Raw genomic sequence first — 20,928 nt, forward strand, 5'->3', positions numbered from 1 at the left:
CACTTTGTATTCCAGCTGTATCCCCTCCCCCATCCTCTCTCAGTCCCACCCTCCCTCCCTCTTCTTCTCCTATGCACCCCCTCCCCAGTCCAGTGATAGGGGAGGTCCTCCTCCCCTTCCATCTGACCCTAGCTTATCAGGTCTCACCAGGACCGGCTTCTTTGTCTTCCTTTGTGGACTGGTAAGGCTGCTCCCCCTTCAGGTGGAGGTGATCAAAGAGCCAGCCAATAAGTTCATGTCAGAGACAGTCCCTCTTCCTATTATTGGGGAATCCTATTAGACACTGAGCTACCATGGGCTACTTCTGTGCAGGGGTTCCAAGTTAGGATACACATTTTTTAAAAGCATGTCCTCATGATTTTCTGAGTTTCCTCATTATCCATAGTGATGTCTTACTTATGTCGCTAACTGTAGGGATATGTAATTAATGTAGATCTTTTCGCTCCTTTTTTTTTCCTTTTTGGTTAATTTGGCTCATAGTTTTTCAGTCTTATTTTTTTCAAAGAATCCAGTGCTTCCTTGATTCTTTGTATTTTGTTTGTATTTTACTTCTTAAGCCCTAAATTTGATTATATCTTCCCACACTGTTTTGGGATGTTATTTTTTATTGTTTTTCCAGGGATCTCAAAGTCTCTCAAAATTTTGATGTAGGTACTTAGTGCTGTAGTGAACTTTTTCCTTTTAAGACTGTCTTGTATCCCATAGATTTGGGTAGGTTGTATTTTCATTTGCATTCAATTCTAGGAATTATTAATTTCCTTATTGATTTTTTCCTTGATCCAGCTGCCATTCAGTTGTGCTGTTTAGTCTCCGTGGCTATGTGAACTTTCTATAGTTTCTTTGGATAGCCAGCTTTATTGCACTGTGGTCAGGTAGACTGGATGATGTGGTTTCAATTTTTTTAAATTTGTTGAGACTTTCTTTGTGTCCTAATATGTGGTAGATTTTGGAGAACATTCTATAGGCTGCTGAGAAATATGTGTTCTTCAGTGTTTGGATGAAATATTCTGTAGATGTCTGCTAGGCATGTTTAGTTTGTGTCACTAAACTCCAGCTGAGTCCAGATAGCTTTGTTACCTGATCCTTTCACCCCTACTTACCCAGTGCTGTAATCGCATGTCTGTTCCATCATGCTCATCTTTTCCAGTCACAGGTATTTTTGTTATAGCAACAGGACACTGACAAAGAGTGAGCATCAAAAGCAGCAACCCTTCATCTCCCTTTCTCCACATCAACTCCTAAGTTCCATGTGTCTTAACGTTGTTCAATAATATTGTCACCACAGCAGCATCAGTGAAGTCAGAAGGGATCCTGGCTGTTGCCAAACTGTAGAGATCATGGAACGTCCTTCCTGCCATCCCTTAGAATTCCAACGGAACTCTTTCACACAGACCCTGCCCCCTTCAACTTCTTCCCTTCCTGCTAAATGTTTCTATTGTATTTCCAGCACATAGCAAACAAGACTGAAGAAATGTATCACCTAAATAGAAATGTGTCACTAAATAGAAAGTCACCTGGTATCTATTCATGCAACTATAGTCAAATTTAATGACCTCATTTTTCCATCCCTTGGGAGAGAGTGGACAGTATGTTCTTAAAGAGGTATATGTGTCATCCCATATGACAGTGAAAAAAGAGATCTAGGAAAAAGGATCTTTTCTTACTAGGCTGAGTAACTGCATATCCCACCTATCTGGTAACACAAATTCTGGCACAGTTTTACACAGAGACTATCTGAGGCATGTCCCTCCTACCCACTCCTCAGAGCTTCAACTCACTGGCTTTTTTTTGTCACTTAAAGAGGGATGAGACCCTCATGCTACCAAGGAAAGAGAAGAAGCACACAGGGATGCCTGTGTTGGAAACACAGGGTCTTCTAGCAGGAATGAGCTCTGTAGCCAGCAACACCAAAAAACCCACAGAGGTGCAAATCCATATCCTACAGAAATCCCTCCCATGAGGCAGACAAACACTCAGTTTGAAGGTGGGGGTTGTTAGAAAGCCCTTTATTTCAATGCTGTCAATGCACTTATGGATAAGGTCACTTGGGTCACAGGTAAACCATAAAGAATGGGTAAGAGACTGACAGGAGCATCCCTTCCTCAGGGAGAGGAGAACCGGCCACAGAACAGAATCCCGTTGGTCTTAGCGTGCTGAATGAAGAAGAGGAAGGGGTGGTCGGCACAGAAGCGAGGGACGAACCTTGCGCACCTCAGCATCATGATGGCAGCTGTAGCAGCCGCAGCCTCTGTGCCCTCCTCATTGACCTCCACAAAAGACTTATGCACGACCTTGGAGAGAGCCACACCTTGCTTGGAAGATATTCCAGAAAAGTCTGCCCTGCTGTCCTCAAAGGCATCAGTCATGCCCAGCTCGCACAGGACATCCTTCATGTCATAGTTCTCCTCCAGTTTAAACCGAGGGAGGAAAACCTCCACCTCTTCGTCATCCATCTTGTCCAGCCTTGTCCACTCTATGAATTTCTCGTAGGTTATTTCCTTTTCCACCTAGAAGAGAGTTCAAGACTTTAGGACAATGCTCTCATACAGGACTCCCAAGATGGGGAAGCTCTGCACTGCCCAAGAAGTATGGCTGTGGGGTGATATGGTAGCTGGGAGGGCTAGGGAACAGTTCAGTGGTGAGTGTTTGCCAAGCATGCCCCAGGCCTTGGGTCCCACCCCAGTCCCACAAATGAAAGGAAAACAAATGCATGATTCTGGGAGCCTGGGAGAGCTGCCCCAGCAGAAACCCAAATGCCACTCTTTCTCTCCACAGCTTCATCGAGGTCTCAGGGTCCTTACTGTTCTCAGTTCAACTTGTTCATCTGGAAGCATGATGATCATGTTCAATTCGTTGCCGACATAGGGAAGCATCAGAATCTTGGTGAATATCTCTCCAATATAGGTCATCTTAAAGGTAGACTTCTTAAACATCATCTGCACAGGTTTCTCCTCATTCTGTAAAGGATGGATAAACATCAAGTTGAAAGGAGACACAAGTGACATACTGGGCAAATTCAACCAAGGGAGCCAGGCACTGCAACTAGGAATACCTGCTTTTTAAATGATATTTTATCAGTGTTTGGCCTGCATGTATGTACTGGTACCACATGGCTATGTGGATTTGGTACTTGCATATTTCAGAAAAAAGCATCAAACCCCCTGGAACTGGAGTTATGGATAGTTATGGGGACACCAGTGGGTGCTGGATTTGAACTCTGGTTCTCTTCAAGAAAAACATGAGCTTTTAACTGCTGAGCTATCTCTTCAGACCAGGGAGCAATTTCTTGAATTGACTTCATTAGCCTCTCAAACACTTGTTTAGGCCTCATATGACCCCAAGGGCACATTTTTCAAGGCTTGGTCCTCAGTGTGCAAGTTTGGGAAGAGGTAGAATCTTATTCATTTAAGACAGAGTCTCACCATAAAGCCCTAGTTGGCCTAGAGTTTGCTACACAAACTAGGCTGGCCTTGAACCCAGGGAGCTACCTTCCTCTGCCTCCCGAGCATTGGAATTAAAGGTGTGTGCCACCATGCCTGGCATAGGGATAGAATCTCTAAGAGGCGGGGCCTAGTGGGAGGTATTTATGTCATTGGGATGTTCCCTTGAACTGTGGGATCCTGGACGTTTTCCTTTCTTTTACTTGCTGGCCTTGGAATGAACCATTTTGCTCTAATACCTGCTCCCAGCATTCCATTCCAGAACCCTCAAAACAGGCCCCAAAACAATGGGTCCATCTCATCACACACTTACATCCCTAATGCTGAGTCAAATAAACCCTTTCTCTTATTAAGTTGGTTACCTCCACATTTTAGTGACAGAAAGCTGACTGGCCCAATCTACAAACACCTGTGATGTCATGGGCCAACAGTTCTATTCTATTGGGGTCTCATTCATTCTCATGGCTGACCACATAATTCCCACACTCACTGTTGTAGCCTGGACTTCTCCCTGAACACTGGAGTAATTGTTTTATAGTCTATCCAACTCCTGCACTTTCACATTCCTTTGTACAGCTGCTCTACCTACACCTCTTACTTGTCTTGATTGACAGTGATGTCCTCCTTCCATTTGCCAAAACCATTTCATATCCTTGCCTCTTACCTTTCTCTGATACCCTACATTTGACTCATTACCATACTGTATTGTCTGTCCCTTTGAAATATAACCAAATTCTGGCTTTACTTTTATCATCCACGGCCAGCAGCACAGCCCTGGGATATTGTGATGACCTACTTTTCACTGACCTCAGCAGAGCAGCCATAAGCCCCAGCACAAGGCAAGTCAGACCACACTGCTGTGGCTGGACTCCTTTGTGTGGGACAGCTACAGCAGGAACAAAAGTTGTTAACGCCCTGAAAACACCCTGGAATAGAAAAAAGAGCCTGCCCTCCTTCCTATTCCGTCTACTTCACTCTCTCTTCTTTGACCCACTATACTCATAGGGCTGTTTGCAGTGTTGTGGTTAACTAGATTAAGGCCCTTTCTGCACAGCACACTGGAACACAGAACCTGGAACACACCTCTATGTCCTGGTGTCTGCTCACATGCCACCTTAGAGCAAAAGTTTCCTCAGTGGCCATCACTGCAAAGACACCCAAGCAGAGCATCCTGCCATGCCCCCTGGATGCCTCTGGAGCCCTCCCACCAGCCACTGTGTTTTCACCTATTCCTGGTCCATAGAGAGTTCTCAAGTGACATCTGAAGACTCTATTAGTGGCAAACGAATGAGCAGACACACTGCTCATAATTTACATACAAATCTATACCAACAGAAAATCCTGTGCCCTTGGAGGCATGGCCACCTATATGGATTACAGTCAGCATCTGCTGTAGCCACAGAGCAGTCTGTGCTAGTACAGGCGCAAGTTAGCAAGGCAAGGCCTCTTGGCTCTGCACTTAGCGGGAGCCCTAGTAAGTAGGTCCACATATGCAGTATACGGGAAAGTCTCAGAAGGAGGCTTCTTGTTCTCAGTCCTATGTCCTTCCCTGTGAACTGCAGAGTCAGAGCTCTGGTGTGAGTATGAGGAAAAAGGGCCCATGCTAAGGGTGTCAGACCAGGAAAGGAGAGCCAGTTCCCAAGAGCATCACCCCAGGCAGGCAGCCCCAGGCTTTACCCATTTGCTGCCCTCCTGGTGGGTGATGAACTTGGATGAGTTCAACTATAGTCACGTAGGGTTTCTGTTGCTTGCAGCTGAAGGAAGTCCTAAGCTACATCTTGTCAACAAGTGACTTCATGTATTAAAGAAATACTTTAATCAGGAAAAAACAGAACAGCTTATTTAAGAATAAAGCTTAAAATAAACTGCATTTCCTAAGAAATTGGAAGTTCAAATTCAAGTTTGCCTGGGAGACTCAAGGTTTGAATTAATGATCCAGAAAGTGATTGATGTAATTAATTTGTTTTGTCAGCCTTAAGAGTATATGCACCAAGCAAGAGAGAGAGAGAGAGAAAGAGAAAGAGAACTAGGAGAACTAGCTACAGTTAAAAACAAAACAAACAAAAACACCTGTGGGCCATCAGGAATTAACATGCCCCAACTTGGAAGAGGCTGAACATGGAGTCTATCCTACATAGACATCCTTTGTCTGCTTGAGTGTAAGCAAAAATCTCTGTTTATCCCATGAAACTAACATTGAAATTTCATGCACTGATTCGGTGTTTACTGAGCACTGGCCATAAGCCAGGCACTCATTACACAGCTGTCTGTCCTCAGCTGTTTTTCAAGCAAGGTGAGAAAGATTTTCCCACTGAATTGTTTTGCGGCAACCAGCAGGAGCTGTGGTCCTCTTGAAGGAGGGGGAAGACACAAGGGAGACACACTGAAGAGAAAGGCATGTGCACTACTGAAGGGAACCAGGAGGAATGGGCTGCATTCAGGGCACAAGGAGCCTCATACACCACATCTGGAGTTTAGAAAGTTGTATAAAAGATTGTACACTGCAGAGATCTGCCATCAGGTTTGGCCTCAACAGCTGCCAGTGACAGCATAACCCATGACAGAAGCAGGGCTAGGTCTGAAACCATGTAGCCTTCAGCCACCCTTGGCAACATGCAAAAGAAAAAGAGAAGAGAAAGGCTTCAAGGCTGAGAGAGAGAGTCCAGGCTGCTGAGCTGCCCAGGGTCAGGACAGGCACAGGCTATAGGAGGAGCCTCATATTGTTTCAGAAGCCAGTGTGAACAGAGGACCTCAACAGGAGTCTCCTTGTTGCTCTGCTGTTTACCTTGCTGACTTTGAAAGGCATTTCCCTGGTGTCCTCTTTGTCAAACTGCTTCTCCCAGTTTCCTTTGAAGTAGATGGCATTCACAAGGACCAGCAGAGTATCTGAATTCACTGTACCCGCAGACAGCAACTCTTTGATTTTATCTGAAAGGAATTAAAAAAAAAGAAATTAAAGAATTGTGTTGGTTTAGAAAAGAGTGGCCCCCATAGGCTCATATATTTGCATACTTAGTCCTCAGCTGAACTGTTTGGGAAGGATTCCTAAGAATGGCCTTGTTGGAGGAGGTGTGTTGCTGGGAATGGCCTTTGATAGCAGGTCCTCTCTCTCTGCCTTCTGCCCGTGGATCACGATGTAAAGCTACAGCTACAGTACAGCTACAGAACCATACTTGTCTGCTTCCTACCATGATGATCATGGACTAAACCTTCTAAAACTGTAAGCAAGCCCCCAATTTGATGCTTTTTTAAAAAATAAGAGTGGCTTTGGAGAAGGGAGTGGTGGTGCATCCCTTTAATCCAAATATTCAGGGAGGCAGAGGAAGGTGGATCTCTGTTAGTGCCAGCGTGATCTACAAAATGAGTCTAGGACAGCCAACGTGGTGAGGAGGAGGTGAGCCCGTGGCATATATCAGTCAACTCTGTTAGCTAACTGGGTCTCATCTTTGTCACTGTTCTACTACTGGGAAGAGACACCATGACCAAGGCAACTCTTTTTCTTTTTTTCTTTCTTTTTTTTTTTCCTTTGAGACAGAAGTTTGTGTTTGCCCTTAAATGCTGCGCCATCTCTCCAGCACCAAAGCCAAACCGTTTGAAAGCTTTAGAGAGAAGAAAAATAAGCAGAAAAGGGTTCTGGTAAGAAAAACTTCACTGTCCAAATAAAAACATAAAATGTCTGAATCCATACTAAACACGCAGTTGAAATTTAAATGCAACACTTGAGCTGGAAGGAGGTAATTGGTGCATACAACTTTAAGAAAGGAACATTAAGTTGTTTTAAAATAGACTGGTAGTAAATTTAAATTTAAAGATATTTGAAATTATATATATATATATATATATATATATATATATATATATATACACATACACACACATATATAGGTATCATTGAAAATTACACAGAACTTTGCCAATATGCATATTTATGTATCACCTTAAAAATAAATTGAAAGTAGAATAGCAATTATAAAATGAACTTTACAAATATAAAGCAGTCTACAGCCACAGGTAAATGTGGGCTGGGCCCAGCATCTGCAGCCATGCTACAGAACTACACAATGGGAGCACTGCACACAACCAGGGAAGAGCTGAAGATCTAGCGTGAAAGCCTTCTGCACTCTTTGTAAAAACCCTTAAAAAGGACAAGAAAAATAAGGGAAGGAAAATAAGAAAAAAAGGGAAGGAGGAAGAATAGGAGGAACAAAGGGATGGAGGGAGAGAGGGACCAAGGATGGGAGACACAGCAGGTTGGTGAGTTCTCAAATAGGTGTATCAAATATTGGGAGACATCCCAGACACACTGGGAAAAGCCAGATGTGGTGACAGATCATTTAATCCCAGAGCCAAAGACAAGCCCATCTCTGAATTTGAAGCCAAAGGTCTATATAACAGGTCATAAGTCAACCAAGGATACATAGTGAGCCACTGTGTTTAAAAAGTAAAGATTAAAAAGAACAGGAGAAAGCTAGGCAAAGTATCAGACTCCGACAATACTTTAGAGACGGCTTTGTAAAGTTTGTATCTACGTAGAGCAAAGCCTCCTCAGCTGCAGGTTGGGATCTCACTGCCTGAGTGTGGGGCTAGTGGGAAAAACTGCCAATACTCAAAGCTTTCTGAACATGCAATAGCCAAAACTTCATTCAAATTCAAATGCATGATGAACCCAAGGTGCTTATGGCTGTGGCACCCATCTTGCTTCACCACTCCACTGTGCCCTTGGTCCTGAACATACATGAGCACTTTGTACTGTGCACGCAATTGTGCTGTGCCAAAAAATGCAATGCCAACCCTGTGTGAAACACCTCAGCTCATACTCAAAATTGTCACATTAGGAATGCAGGATTTGTGATCTACATACAAAGTTTTCTGCTCTTATAGACAGAAAAGCTTCATTGTGAAAAACAGATTTACAATATCCTCATATTTTCATTCCCAGCATGTAAGCATCAAGCTATTACCTCTCTGGGGAGATAAGGAGATTGACTACATGGTTAAAAGTTCATAGAGCACCCATGTTACGTGGCTCACAACTGCCTGTAATTTCAGTTCCAGGGGAATCTGCCACTCTCCAGCTTCTGCAAGTCCCTGAAGGCACAGGGTTCACATAAAATTATGCAGGCATACACATAAAGATTCTTTTAAAGATAAATGTATACCTGTTTGTACTCTGTGCAAGGTCACATAAAAATTTCTCGGGTAAAAAGGAGTTGTGATGGGCCAAGTTTAAGAGTTCTGTCTCAGGAGCTTGTTGTGGTGGCACACGCCTTTAATCCCAGCACTCAGGAGGCAGAGACAGGTAGATCCCAGAGGTCCAGGCCAGCCTGGTCTACACAGTGAGTTCCAGGACAGCCAAGCCTACACAATGAGACCCTATCTCAAAAATAAATTAATTAAATTAAAATAAAAAGTCTAGAGACAAGAGATGGCCTGGCACATAAAGTCCCTCACTGCCAAACCTAAAGAACTAAGTAGAAAACCTAGCAACCAGGGGTACAAAGAGAAAACCAACTCCTGTCAGTTATCCTGACTGCAGGTGTGCAGAGACATACACAAACACATAATAAACAAACAAGTAAATAAATGTACCATTTAAAAAATATAGGCTAACTGCAACAGGGCCTGGCGTGTGGCTCAGTGGCACAGGAGACCCTGTCAGCATGCTCAGATCCCTGGATTGAAGTCTCAGCACTAAAAACACACTAGAGTCACCCCGTGTTCACCTTCGGTCTTTTTGGCTACCCAGGTGTTGATGTGTTGTCGGGACTGCTCTGTGTCGCTCTTGAAGTCCAGCTCTTCCAACTCTGCTTCATAGAACTTGTGGCAGGAATCTTTAAAGGACTGAGACAGAGAAATCAATCAATCGATCGATGGATCAATAAATGTACTATTGCATAGAACTTACTGCTATCTGACCTGACGCTCCGCTGCACCCACTTTCTATCACATGTTTTAAAGCAGGGTAGATCTGAAATAGGTTAGAAAATTACAATAAAAAGATAAGACTGACCTCAAACACTGCAAAAAGGAAATTTCTTATAAATTAGCATAAAGAAATATAACACAACACAAAAAATGTCCACAGAATATATGAATGGACTACTCGTATATAAGCTGAGCAAAATTACCATATATGCTCAGGATCAGAGGTAATTTAGATTCAGAAGTTTTCAGATCTCAGATTTTTTTTTTTTTTTTTTGGATTTAGAAATATTCACTTTGGGCATGCTCAAAAAAAAAAGAAAAATGAAAAAAAAAAAGAAAAAGAAAAATGTTTCCAATCTCAAGACCAAAATTTAAAACAGTAAGACTGTGCATAGCCCACAACACGGACAGAAATGAACTCTGCTGATACCTCTGGCCATTTGGGAGAACAATGAAGCATTAACATCTTACAATCTTAAGGCTCCTCCTTCTTTTTACATATGTATCTGATAGCAATGCATGCACGTGGGCATAAATCTACATTCAAGAACTCTGTTGCTAATGGCCTGCACTGTATACAAGGTAGTTACGCCTACAGACAAGTGGCTTCCTATTGTCACCAAACATCTATACTCAGGACTTTCCTATGATGGCTAATAAAACTGAACGGTATTTACAGTGCGGGCCCAGGGCTTAAATGTGTGAGACCCTGGGTTCCATCTCTCACACCAACAACAGCAAGTAGCAGTAATAATAAGGAGGCAGGGTATACTCAAAAAATAAGAGAAACACATTAAAAACAATATATGTAATAGTATCACACAGAAAAAACTGTTACCAATTGAATTTCTTTATGTACATGAGCATACATCACCGTGTATAAAAAGCTCTTATTTGTGGAAGGGGCAGAGTTAGAGGATGGCTCTTGCTTAAACATTCTGTGCAATAAGAATATACTTACTCGTGGTTTCAAATCATCTAGACAAATACGAAACTGCATTAGAGGGCAAGGAAGTGGGGCTAATCGTCAGCTTAATGTCTCTGAGTAGGATTCAACACTTACGGCCAGGAAATCACAAGTCTTTTCCCCGAAGAGCCTGTTGGCTGTTCTGAGCAAGTACTGCGTGCCAGTCTTGTTGACCTCGGTGAGGAGTGACCGGAAGCCCGGGTGGACATCCCCTTCTGCTTTGCCGCGGAATTTATCCAAAGAAAGAGCCTGAGAGCAACACAGATTGAAAGCACAACCTCAGCAGGCCCAGCTACAGGAAATGAGTCAACACCAAACTCATCCTCAGAATTTTACAGATCCCTGCTGCCCCTCAAAGAACCACAGGATCGAAGAAGAAAGTTCCTGAATGTTCCCTCTCCAGGGTCCTCCCCTGTGCCCTGTCAGCCCTGGTCAGAGCAGAAAAGGCACTTCACACACCCAGCTCTTCACGGTCACGAACTGTGCTCTGGCTTCAAGCGTGGCTGCCAAGCAGAGCTGCTGTCATTCAAGGGCAGCTGGCTTCTGACCTCAGGTCATGCATTCTCCTCCCTGCCCCTGGGTCTGGGCTGGTTCCTGCACTGTCTGAACACAAGAACTGAGAAGAGTGACCCTGTTCTAGGCCTTGGTGGCTACCACATCTATGCTCCTGTTCCTAGCCATCATGGTGGAAGGAAATCCAAGCCATCCTGCAGCAAGTCACGTGGAAGATCCTGGACTGACTGCAACCACATAAAGCTGCTTGGAAGAGCGGCAAGACCCCAGCCAACAGGGAACACCTGGGTGCCAGACCTTAGATCTGCCCCTTAGACTTTCCAAGCCTGCTGAAGAGCTACATGAAAGGCTTCAGCTGCTCCCGTGGGAAACAGATGAACTGCCTATCCGTAGATAGGATAGCCTGGAAGTTAAAGCGTGGCAGTTTAACTTGAAGGCAGACCTATAGGCCCTAACTCCGTCAGGCAGGAGGCAAGCTGAGAAAACAACAAACACGGTGCGTCTTATAAAAATGGAAGGTGCTGCCGAGAACTAGCCCAGAATGCAGAGTCCTAGCCCAAGGTAGCCTCCCCATCTTATGCCTGTCGCTGCAGTTCATGCACCTCCGTAGCTAAAGCAATACATCCAAGAAGAGCCCAGTGAATCTTCCCCGGCCTCCTAGCCAACGCTGACCTCCTTTCGGAGGAAACTTAAAGGTCCTGGCACAAGACCAGTCTAGTGTTCCCTACCTGTGAAAAAGCTGAGATTCCTTAGGGCTAGAGAAGAATATAGAGATCACAGGCGCCCTGGCCCCACCCCTTCGGTGTTTGCTAATCCTCACATACACACTGTGAGCAGATATTAACAGACATAATGCATCCTTCCCCTCAACTTTCCAACCATACCTTTGTCATTTCATTGCCACTTATTCCTCAAAATGGTGTGTGTGTGTGTTTGTTGTTGTTTTGTTTCTTTGTTTGTTTTTGAGATGGAGAATGTGGAGGACCAGCTCAACGAACAATCTATGATATTTAGCTGCTGTGACATGGCGCTGGTTACCTGAATCATCTGACTTGCAGTGTTTCCCTTTGCCCCTATGTAGACCATGGCCAGGGCTGAGGAGATGCTGAAGGGAGAGTAAAATACATTTTTGGAGCTGTCTTCACCCAGTATTCTCAAAAGGTTTAAGGCAAAGGTGCCATTTGCTTCCTGGAGAGGATCCATGATGGTGAGCCTAGAATGAGGAAATAATAACACATAAACTCAGGCTGATGTGTAGACCATATCTTCACTCTCACTCGAATTATGATGTTGTGACTCAGTCAACAAAAGGGAAAAGGTATCCTGGAAAGCAAAGGTCACAGCCAGGAAGTGATACAGCCCGCTGGGGCTAACCGGGGCCAGTGCCTCGACTTTCTCATGTGCAGAAACCAATACACAGGGAACCAGAAAAAGCTGGCTCAGAGACCAAGAGGCAGCTAAGGATCCACCAGCTAGAAGGTCCACACATGCAGCAGTACAGGCTGGAAGCAAGCAACCGCAGGAGCAGAGCCTGTTGGCTCTCACATCAGCCACTAGCAGCTGTCAAATTCCTTTTCCGCAGTCAGACAGTACAGCAGTTCTAAGACTTCCCCAGGTAGGCTGGGAACTCATGGAAACATGGAAAGCGGAAGTAACAGGCTACAAGAAAGGGAAAGATTGTAGTGATAAGAACAGAATACATGGCACAGCTTTAACATTCCTAGAAGTGTAAATACTGCTGAATTCTTTTGTGCCTTTAAGTCATCTTGTTTGCCTCATTTGAATTTACTCATGGACACAAGCCTTTTAATAAATATTTCCAGTTACCTGGTATTTTTTTCTTCTTGGTGCACAAAACTGTGTTCATATGGCTAGTGAGAATCTCTTTATACTGGTTACTTTGCCCAAGCTGTTGGTCTCAAATATCCTGGCTTCACAGCAACAAGAGGATACTATGTTGAACTCTTCCAGACCAAGGCCAAGGTACTGCTCTCCTCTTGCTTTCTTTCAGGAGAGGATTTGTAAAGAACTAACTCTGACTGTTTGGAGAACAGACTGAGTATTGGTGCTGATTTAAAATAGAGATGTTGGACTAGGGAAATGGCTCAATGGATAGCGTCTGCCATGAAAGCTTAAGGACTTGAGTTTGACGCTCCAGCACCCGTGTGAGGCCAGACAAGGTGGCACCCATCTACAATTCCAATCCTGTGAGATGGGAGGTGGAGACAGGAGAATATCTGCAAGATCATACGTCAGAAGCCTAGCAAATGTTGTGGCAAAGTATGAGACCCTATTCCAACAAAATGAACGGCATGGACCCACACCTAAGGTTGGTCTCTGAGTTCCACGTGCAAGCCAAGACTTGTGTCTACACCTACACAACATAAGCATGTGTGCATGCATGCATACACAGGTACACGCACACAGACAGAGAGAGAGAGAGAGAAAGAAAGTCCCCTGCTATGGTTGGGCACACCAATTGACAAGGTGGGATAGATGACTCCTTTAAGGCTCTCATGTACCATGGTTTAAATTAGATCACCATTACAAATTCTTATGGTCTTGACTCTTCTGAGATCCACTAGCACTCGGAGGTATTCATATCTCAATCATATTACTCTTTTGTTACATGGATGTTTTATACCAACTAGTGTTTACTGGCCATATTAGTGATAGAACTCCTGGACCCTTCTCTATGAATACTATATAAAGCTCATACTTCTTTCCCTATATCATCTGTTCTCAGCCCAAATATATTCTTGTTTTGTCATTCATTCCTTTATTTTGATGCAGCACACTGACCAACCACTTTCTAAGAAAGAATGCAGTTATTCTCATTTCTTGAAACTCTGAAAATGTATTATTCCATGTCATTGGGTTTGGCAGGGTCTATAAAAGGTTACATGTAACTTTACATCTGTTTCTTTTAACTCTAGCTTCACCACTTCTTGGCTACCAGTTTTGCTATTGGAAGGTCTGATGACATAATGACTCCAGATCCCTCTGCCCCTCTCCAACCCCTACTCTGAAAGCTTATAGACTCTTATTCTTATTTCTGATATTCAGAAACGCCCTACTCATGCATTTTTCTGGGCTCTTAGGAGACCCTTTCAAACTAGCAATTCAAAGAGATTGTCCTTTTCACTCTGGAAACAGTTGTGAAAGTGCTGCTCATTTCTGGTAAACTGACTCTGTGCTCTCTCTTTCTGCATTACGTATTTGTCAGATGCTAAAACATTTGGGCTGACCTCACCCAGGACTTCCCGAATGTCTGTCACTGTGATAAAATACCCCGAGAAAAGCAACTTTGTGGAGAGTTCACTTTGGCTCATAGCTCCTTAGAGCTCCAGAGTTCTGGGTGAGATGAATACTTGTGTCAGCTAGCTGTCTTCTTTTTATGCAGCCCAGAGAATGGTGCTGTCCATTTTTAGGTCTTCAAAGCTCAACTAATCTACTCAGGACAGTCCCTCAAAAGCCCAGCCAAGACACTCACCTAATCAAGACAGTAACTCTCGGTGTTCCTGAGTATTGTCTCCTAAGTGATTCCAGATCTGTCAATTAGAAAATCATCACCAATCTTCTCCAAGTCCAAGAACACACAAAGAATGGCATCTGTATGGCACTTTGAGGCCAGTGGCTACAGAGGTAGCTAGCTGAGAATGGCAGCTAAGCAATAGGGTCAAGTATCTGTTCCCTTTTGCCAGCACTGTAGCCCAGCACACTTCTGAAAGGTCTGCAAAGACTAACTGTATGGCTTAACCCCACGTCCAGCAAGCTTGGAAACAGAGGGTTGGCGTTCCATATGATCCTAAAGCATATGCTTCCAGGCTCTTTGTGCCAGATACTAGGATGTGGGGGCCACAGCTGTTGATTACTCTAATGCAATCTACTGCTATTGGCCTGAATTAGTTGTAACTCACTAAACTAATCTAAAGATGCTTTGGGCTGGAAATAATAGAATTTTAACAGTCATTCTTGGATATCTGAAGGATATCAGCTGGTATCTAAAGATGCCAAAATCCTCAAGTGCTCAATTTACTTAGGTAAAATAACTTAATATTTGACCTAGCAAATGTACATGCCACTGCATATTTTAAATGGTCTGGACATGAGTAAATACACACCATAATGTAAATGTTAGCTAAATGGTCCCTGTTACCATACTGTTTAGAAAACAAGGACAGGAAAAAAGTATATGTATGTGTGTGTGTGTGTGTGTGTGTATGTATACAGCCCATGCTGGCCTCAAACTCCCATTCCCCTGCCTCAGCCTCCTGAGTGCTGGGATTGCAGGTGTGCAGAAACACGTCTCAGTTTCCCTGCAATGTTTTCTATCAGATTTTGGTTTCTACTTGCTGTTCCATGTTGACTAAAGGTGAAATTCATGTATGGGATGGTATGGGGAGACAGGCAGGTATGGGGAGCCACATAAACCTGGTGTATGGAGGCAAGAGTGACCCAAACACACCCTCTCTGTGGGATGGCACAAGTCGTAGGACATACAATTACTCAGGGCAGCCACGAAACCCTGGGACACGCCCCACGCGTACTGATAACAGCAGTCATTTCATGGACCCAGCATTATGGTCCCTGATCACATACATTTACCCAAGATTACCTGATACATCAGATCCCACACCCAAGTCCCAAACCACTGGAGGAAGGAAATGGGCAGCCTCCGGAAGCGCTCTATCACAGGCAAAAGCAGGCAAAAAAATAAATAAATAAATGCCAAACCTCACTCAGCTTTCCCTCACAACCAGTGTGGCTAACGCCGCGTAAAAGCTAGTTGTCCGCACTTCTGATTCTCAAAACAGACCTAAGGGAAGGAAGAGAGGAAGACCACGCTTATGGCACAGTGGCAGAGAAATTGCTCAGCAGAAAAAGGCTCTGGGTCCATCAAAACAAGACAGGAGGGAAACACTCGCTTACAAGCCAATTTCATCTGGAACAGAAACCCTGTCAAAACTTTGCCTGTGTCCTTCCTCCTAGCCTAACAGACATCAAATCTCCCAACACTTTTTCTGGCGCGAGTTTAATAGGAAAAAAAAAAAAAATTTCAAAGATCTGGAATTGTTTCTCAAAAGTATCTAGGTTCGTGGGCCTCCAGGGTGCTGAGGATTTCTCAGAACTCCCCAGCACAGCCTGGGCCTGAACACCCAGCCCTTGGCCTCTCTCTGTTCCCTTTCCCCTCTCAGATCCCAACGCCCCGTCGCAGTGCGTCACCAGCCCGGGGTCTCCAGGATCACTCGTGACCGAGGGACATGCGTGGTCACCTGTAGCCCCGGACCCCCTCGCTGCAGCCGGGCCGGCTCCGCGTCGCCCCCATCCCTCGCCAGCCTCCTCCTCCAAGGACGCTAGTGGATCTGGGAGGGCGGCGATGCCACCAGCAGGCCGGGATCACAAGGCGGCTCACCCGGCGGCGTCACAGCCGGCTGAGGCCGCTGCGCTGTAGAGGGAACCCGAGCCAGGCCCTCTGGGCTCTCGCCGCGCGCCACACCCGCCCGCGTCCCCAGCGCCCGGGCCACAGTTAGCCTACAGCAGAGCGTACCCCAGACTCTCGGTTTCCTGGCCGGTTGCGAGCAGAACGGAGAGACGAGGAGGTACGGGCCGCGCCCGGGCCCTCAAATAGCTGATGGGCGGGGAGGCGGGCGGAGCCTGGAGGCCAGGGAGCGGGACGCCTCGGCTAAGAAAGGGCAAAGGGCAGGGCCAGGTGAGCGCCTGCACCCCTTTAGTCTAGCTCATCCGCTGGCTCCTGGCCACACTACCACAGATTGGGCTGCTAATCTTCCTGGTACTTTCTGGATGCTCTGGCTACACCCAAGCTCTAGGAGTGCAGGGGTGTTATGCAGGCTGGAGTCTGGGTGGTTTCCTTCAGCCTGCTTACTGAGCCTTTATGGGCTGAAGGACAGCCCTAAGGGACACCGGCAGTTTGCCAGCACTTACCGGATGGACATAAGTGCGACTGAACAGAACACATGTTTAAAGTGAGGGAGGAAAAAAAAAAAGACTTTTAACTACTGGGGCTGGAGGTAGAGCGCTTGTTCAGCAGGCACACAAAAATACAGACAGTTGGTCAGTGCCTGTGTCCCAAGACTCCACTACTCCAGAATGGAAAAGTCGGACTCCGGGGTGCTGAGATTTTATATAAATAAGATTGGAAACCCTGTCTGCCATTTTGCATTCCTGATAGGAAGCAAGACGACCGGGTGGGGAGACTGTTGATTGGGTTTTAAACCTGTAAGGACAGGTCAACTCCGGAAACAGATCCTTTCACCCTTGGCCTAAACCTGGGGTTCCCAACAATGACCCTGTTGACATTTACATTGGATGTTTCCTGTGGAGGTGTCAACCAGAGGCCCTGGCCCCTCTGCATAGTATATGTCAGTAAAGAACCAGGGAGCCACCCCAGCTGTAAAATTTTACATTTGAAGTGGTGGAACAAAGGAATTCTCAGAGTATCTTAATATCCTCCACATCCCGTCCTTCATTTGTTCTGCTCCAGGTTTGTTTGTAGTTAATTGTGTGCTTATCGTGTGAGTTTGCATACATGAACTCAGGGCCTTGGGAGGGAAGAAGAGAGCATGGGTCCCCTGAAGCTGGAGTTACAGAAGCTGTTAGCTGAGAAGTGGACCCTGAGCTTCAGGAAGAGCAGCAGCACATGCTCTTAGTCCCCGAGACTTCTCCAGTCCACTCCAGTTTATTCCAGTTTATCCTTCCTGCGTGTTCTTTGCAAAATATACTGTGCTTTTTTGCAAAATATACAGGATGCATTTAGGTCTATTAAAATTCTATATGGAACTCTAATTTCCCCTTTCCTAAAAAGACTAACGTTCTGTGATTGATCACTCTGTAAGTTGCTGGGGGTAGGGGAGGAGGGCGGAGCTTCCTCTGATAGAAACAGAAATCTTCCTTAGTCTTTTGTGCGGGTTGATTCTTAGGGTCTTACGTTTTCAATTATGTTATATGCAGCAGGGGCGCCATTACGTACATCTGAAGACAGCAGAAGCTGCGGGCGAGCCTCCTAGCCTTGTTACCATTACTGTAGTTCTGGCTGTCTGCTTGCATCCTTGTCAAGTCTATAGGTCACCACAGCAACGCTGCTTCACGATGCGCAGTGGTCATGTCACAGCAGGGGAGGTGCCTCCGCTACACTAGATTTGTTCTGATTTAGTAAATCACTTTAAGGAAATGTTTCTAGATCCTGTAGGTTAATAGTGCAGAGGAAAGATCCCTCAACATGAGGCTGCTAAAGCACATCTATCATTTTTTTATAGTGTGTATTCTAATGGGCTTGTTATCAAAGACATGGTGACAGTCAAAAGGAGCCATTTTTAACAGGAAGTGATACAAGTACACAGTTGGTAAATTACCCCAGTGGCTAAGTAGTGCTGGTGTTAATGCGAGGGAGGCCTGGGATTAAGTTGTCTACTGTGCCCTTTCTTCCCTCTTTAGGTAACTCCTGAGGGGCATGAATGGGCAGGTGCTTGGAATCTCCCCCCTTTACCCTCTGAGACTGGACTGAGAGCTTCCATATGCTAAGCCCATACTCACTCTGTCATTGACCTCCCCACCTCCTGCCCCAGCTCCCTGTGCTGGCAACTTTTGATAAAGCCTGGCAAACCAGTCTCTAGAGCCTGAGGAAGAATATAAAGGCTACTGTTTGCCATCCCTCACAGGTCTTCTATATTTTCTCCTCTTTCCTCTCTTCTCTTCCTCATTTAATGAGGAACTAGCTGTGCTTATCTTTGGTAGAGAGCTTCAGCCCTGTGGACCCTGGATGGTGCAAGAAAAGGAAAAAAAAAAAGACCAGGAGGTATCAGTGACTCATCAGTCTCCTGCGTTTCAGTCTCCTGGGCTTCTTACTTTTCCACAGGGGTTTTCAGAGCCTGAGTCTCCAGGCCTTTGTACTGGAAGCCTTTACATGTTGGTAGAGCCAGGGATAATGGATGAATGAGGGCAAGGCCACTGTGAGAGGACGGAGAAGAGCAAAAGGCAAGGTTGTAAGTGCTTGCCGACCACTCATAGGATCCAAGTTTCAATCATTTGCAACATGCATGCATCTAGGCACACACAGAGAGACAGACAGACAGAAACAGAGACATCAAAATGAACTTAGTCAAAATCAAAACATTCTATAAACAGTCCAGGTACAATGCTGAAAGGAGAGCATGAAGAAAACCAAGTGGGATCTCTCGCAGCACCCTGCCTAGAACCTTCTGCTCCTATGAAAGCTACCCAGCACGGAGGAAGCTTCCAAACCAGGAGCAATTTGATTTCTTCAAGTTGTGAGACTAAACTGTGTGGTGACTCAGCCACAGGCTCTTTCCATTGAGTTCTGGTGGCAGCCAGGAGCAATGGCAAGAGCCTGTATTATTTTAGAGGCTCTGGGCGTTCCCCGGCTAACAACTCCAAGGAAGGTATTCCATAGCTGGCACTAGCTTTTTTTTTTTTTTTTTTTTTTTTTATATATATATCCTATGGTTTCTGGGAGGAGTATTAATCCGCTCTCTGGGAGAAGAAAGGATGTTAAGAGCCAGGGGTTCCAGAAGATTGCTGCCACCCTGTGCCTTCGGGACACAATAGGGCCATTACATCTACGAACGCAACAGATTATTGCCTGCAGATGGCCCGTAGCCAGTCAACGTCGCAGTATGGATAAGAGAAGAGCTTTAGGAGGAACTGCTGGCAGTTGATGGCTGTTGGGGGAGGTAGAGTCGGGGTGCTGCACCTGGCAGTTGATGGCTGTTGGGGGAGGTGGAATCGGGGTGCTGCACCTGGCAAACTGCCTATGAGCCAAAGGGCAACCCTATATCCAGCTATATATGGATAGTACTAATTGGACTCAGTAGGTTATAGAGGGGGGAGGAGAAGGAGGAGGAAGAGAAAGGGAGGGAAGGAGGGAGGGCAGAAGAAAGGAGAAGGAGAAAGAGAAGAAAATAAAGTTGGGAAGGAGATGGGTGGAAGTGTCTAGCAGGAGTTGGAGGGGATATGATCAAAATACATTGTATAATCTATGACATTCTCAAAGAATAAATTTTAAAGTAGTGTACTAAAAGCAAAAACAAACAAAATGAAAGACTCAGAGGGCTGGGTGGCAGAGAGTATGCAATGTATCCTCAGTGCCTTTAGAAAGCAAACGGCAAACTTAGTGGGAGTCAGGCATGGGAAGAGATGGAGAAGCAGGCAGAAAGCTCTCAAGAATCAACTTGCAGAACTATAGTGAGACATCCAGCCATAGCTGGAAGGGACTAAATTGTGTTTAACATCACAACAGAATTTAGTATATCATTTACCTTTTGAACTGTGACAGTCAGAAACAGCTAGCAAAGTACTAGGAGATTAAAAAAAAAAAAAAAAAAAAAAAACCTGTCTGATAAAAAAGAAAACCAAAACTGAAAAATGGTCTTCTCAAGAGCTCAATAGTGGTGCTATTTTCTTTTTAATATATATTTTTTTATTTATCAGCCTCTTGCTCAGTGGCTCAAAGGACATTTGCATTTCCCAGCTCAATACAGTAAACTAGCACCTGGAAGACAGGTGCCCAGAGAGCCAGGGCCATGAAGCTTGCAGGTGCCACTGAGAAGATAGTTTTCACGACCTGAGTTTCAATTATGTCTTTACTGTTAAAATGATACTCTTGTATTTAAAAGTTAAATTAGAAGAACCTTGTTAATCTGGAGATTTTTGAAAGAATAGCTGGTCAAAAACCATCTAACTCAAACCTATGTAAGTCATACTGCTTCATTTGCTTTTTACTGCTTACTTTTTAGCAAAACTATTAATTTGGAGGTCATATATCCAGACAATTTTTTATTAGTCTCCAACTACATTTGCATGTTTTTTGTTTGTTTGGGGGGGTTTTGTGGTAGTTTTAAACAGGCTCTCACTGAAGTCACTAGATAGCTCAAGCTGATCTCAGCCTCGTACTTCTCCCGCCAGCCTTCTGTGAACTACCATCCCCAGTGTGGAGAGCACTGTCTGTGGACTGTAATTGGCAATTAGGCTGGCCACACAAAATCTGCCTCTCAGACATTCTTGGGTTACTCACACAAGCATGCCTAATAGTACTAGGCTAATATA

General features: G+C 44.9%; 2 protein-coding genes across 5 annotated transcripts in view; one reads left to right on the plus strand and one right to left on the minus strand.

Annotated features, from left to right (window-relative positions):
• Positions 1 to 1,991: 1,991 nt before the first annotated feature.
• On the minus strand, positions 1,992 to 16,528 carry LOC110561379 (serpin B6-like). 4 transcript variants are annotated; one of them, XM_021657767.2, is made up of 9 exons: positions 16,397 to 16,525; positions 15,583 to 15,664; positions 14,339 to 14,396; positions 11,884 to 12,058; positions 10,429 to 10,581; positions 9,164 to 9,281; positions 6,226 to 6,368; positions 2,802 to 2,957; positions 1,992 to 2,507 (listed from the first exon to the last, which is right to left on the minus strand). In XM_021657767.2, exons 4-9 carry the CDS (start codon positions 12,046 to 12,048, stop codon positions 2,103 to 2,105), a joined length of 1,140 nt encoding a protein of 379 aa, XP_021513442.1. In that variant the 5' UTR covers positions 12,049 to 12,058; positions 14,339 to 14,396; positions 15,583 to 15,664; positions 16,397 to 16,525; the 3' UTR covers positions 1,992 to 2,102. The 4 variants fall into 4 exon arrangements, with proteins under 4 accessions (XP_021513442.1, XP_021513443.1, XP_021513444.1 ...); XM_021657768.2 differs by lacking the exon at positions 14,339 to 14,396; XM_021657769.2 differs by lacking the exons at positions 14,339 to 14,396; positions 15,583 to 15,664 and having other exon boundaries at positions 16,397 to 16,528.
• Positions 16,309 to 20,928, plus strand: part of Nqo2 (N-ribosyldihydronicotinamide:quinone dehydrogenase 2) — a 43,699-nt gene continuing 39,079 nt past the window's right edge. The window contains exon 1 of the mRNA XM_060372610.1: positions 16,309 to 16,448. The gene's annotated coding sequence lies outside the window, so the exon portion shown is untranslated. The remainder of the gene's footprint in view (positions 16,449 to 20,928) is intronic.

Source organism: Meriones unguiculatus, chromosome 19 (genome assembly GCF_030254825.1).
Source record: "Meriones unguiculatus strain TT.TT164.6M chromosome 19, Bangor_MerUng_6.1, whole genome shotgun sequence".
NCBI classification, from domain to species: domain Eukaryota; kingdom Metazoa; phylum Chordata; class Mammalia; order Rodentia; family Muridae; genus Meriones; species Meriones unguiculatus.

Excerpts from the sequence above, each read along its gene's own strand:
- LOC110561379 (XM_060372609.1), bottom strand. The coding sequence starts at position 16,174 with ATGGGGGCGACGCGGAGCCGGCCCGGCTGCAGCGAGGGGGTCCGGGGC. Across the intron at positions 10,582-11,883 it reads CTGCAAGTCAGATGATTCAG|GCTCTTTCTTTGGATAAATT; the intron begins GTAACCAGCGCC and ends TGTTGCTCTCAG. Across the intron at positions 2,508-2,801 it reads AACAAGTTGAACTGAGAACA|GTGGAAAAGGAAATAACCTA; the intron begins GTAAGGACCCTG and ends ACTCTCTTCTAG.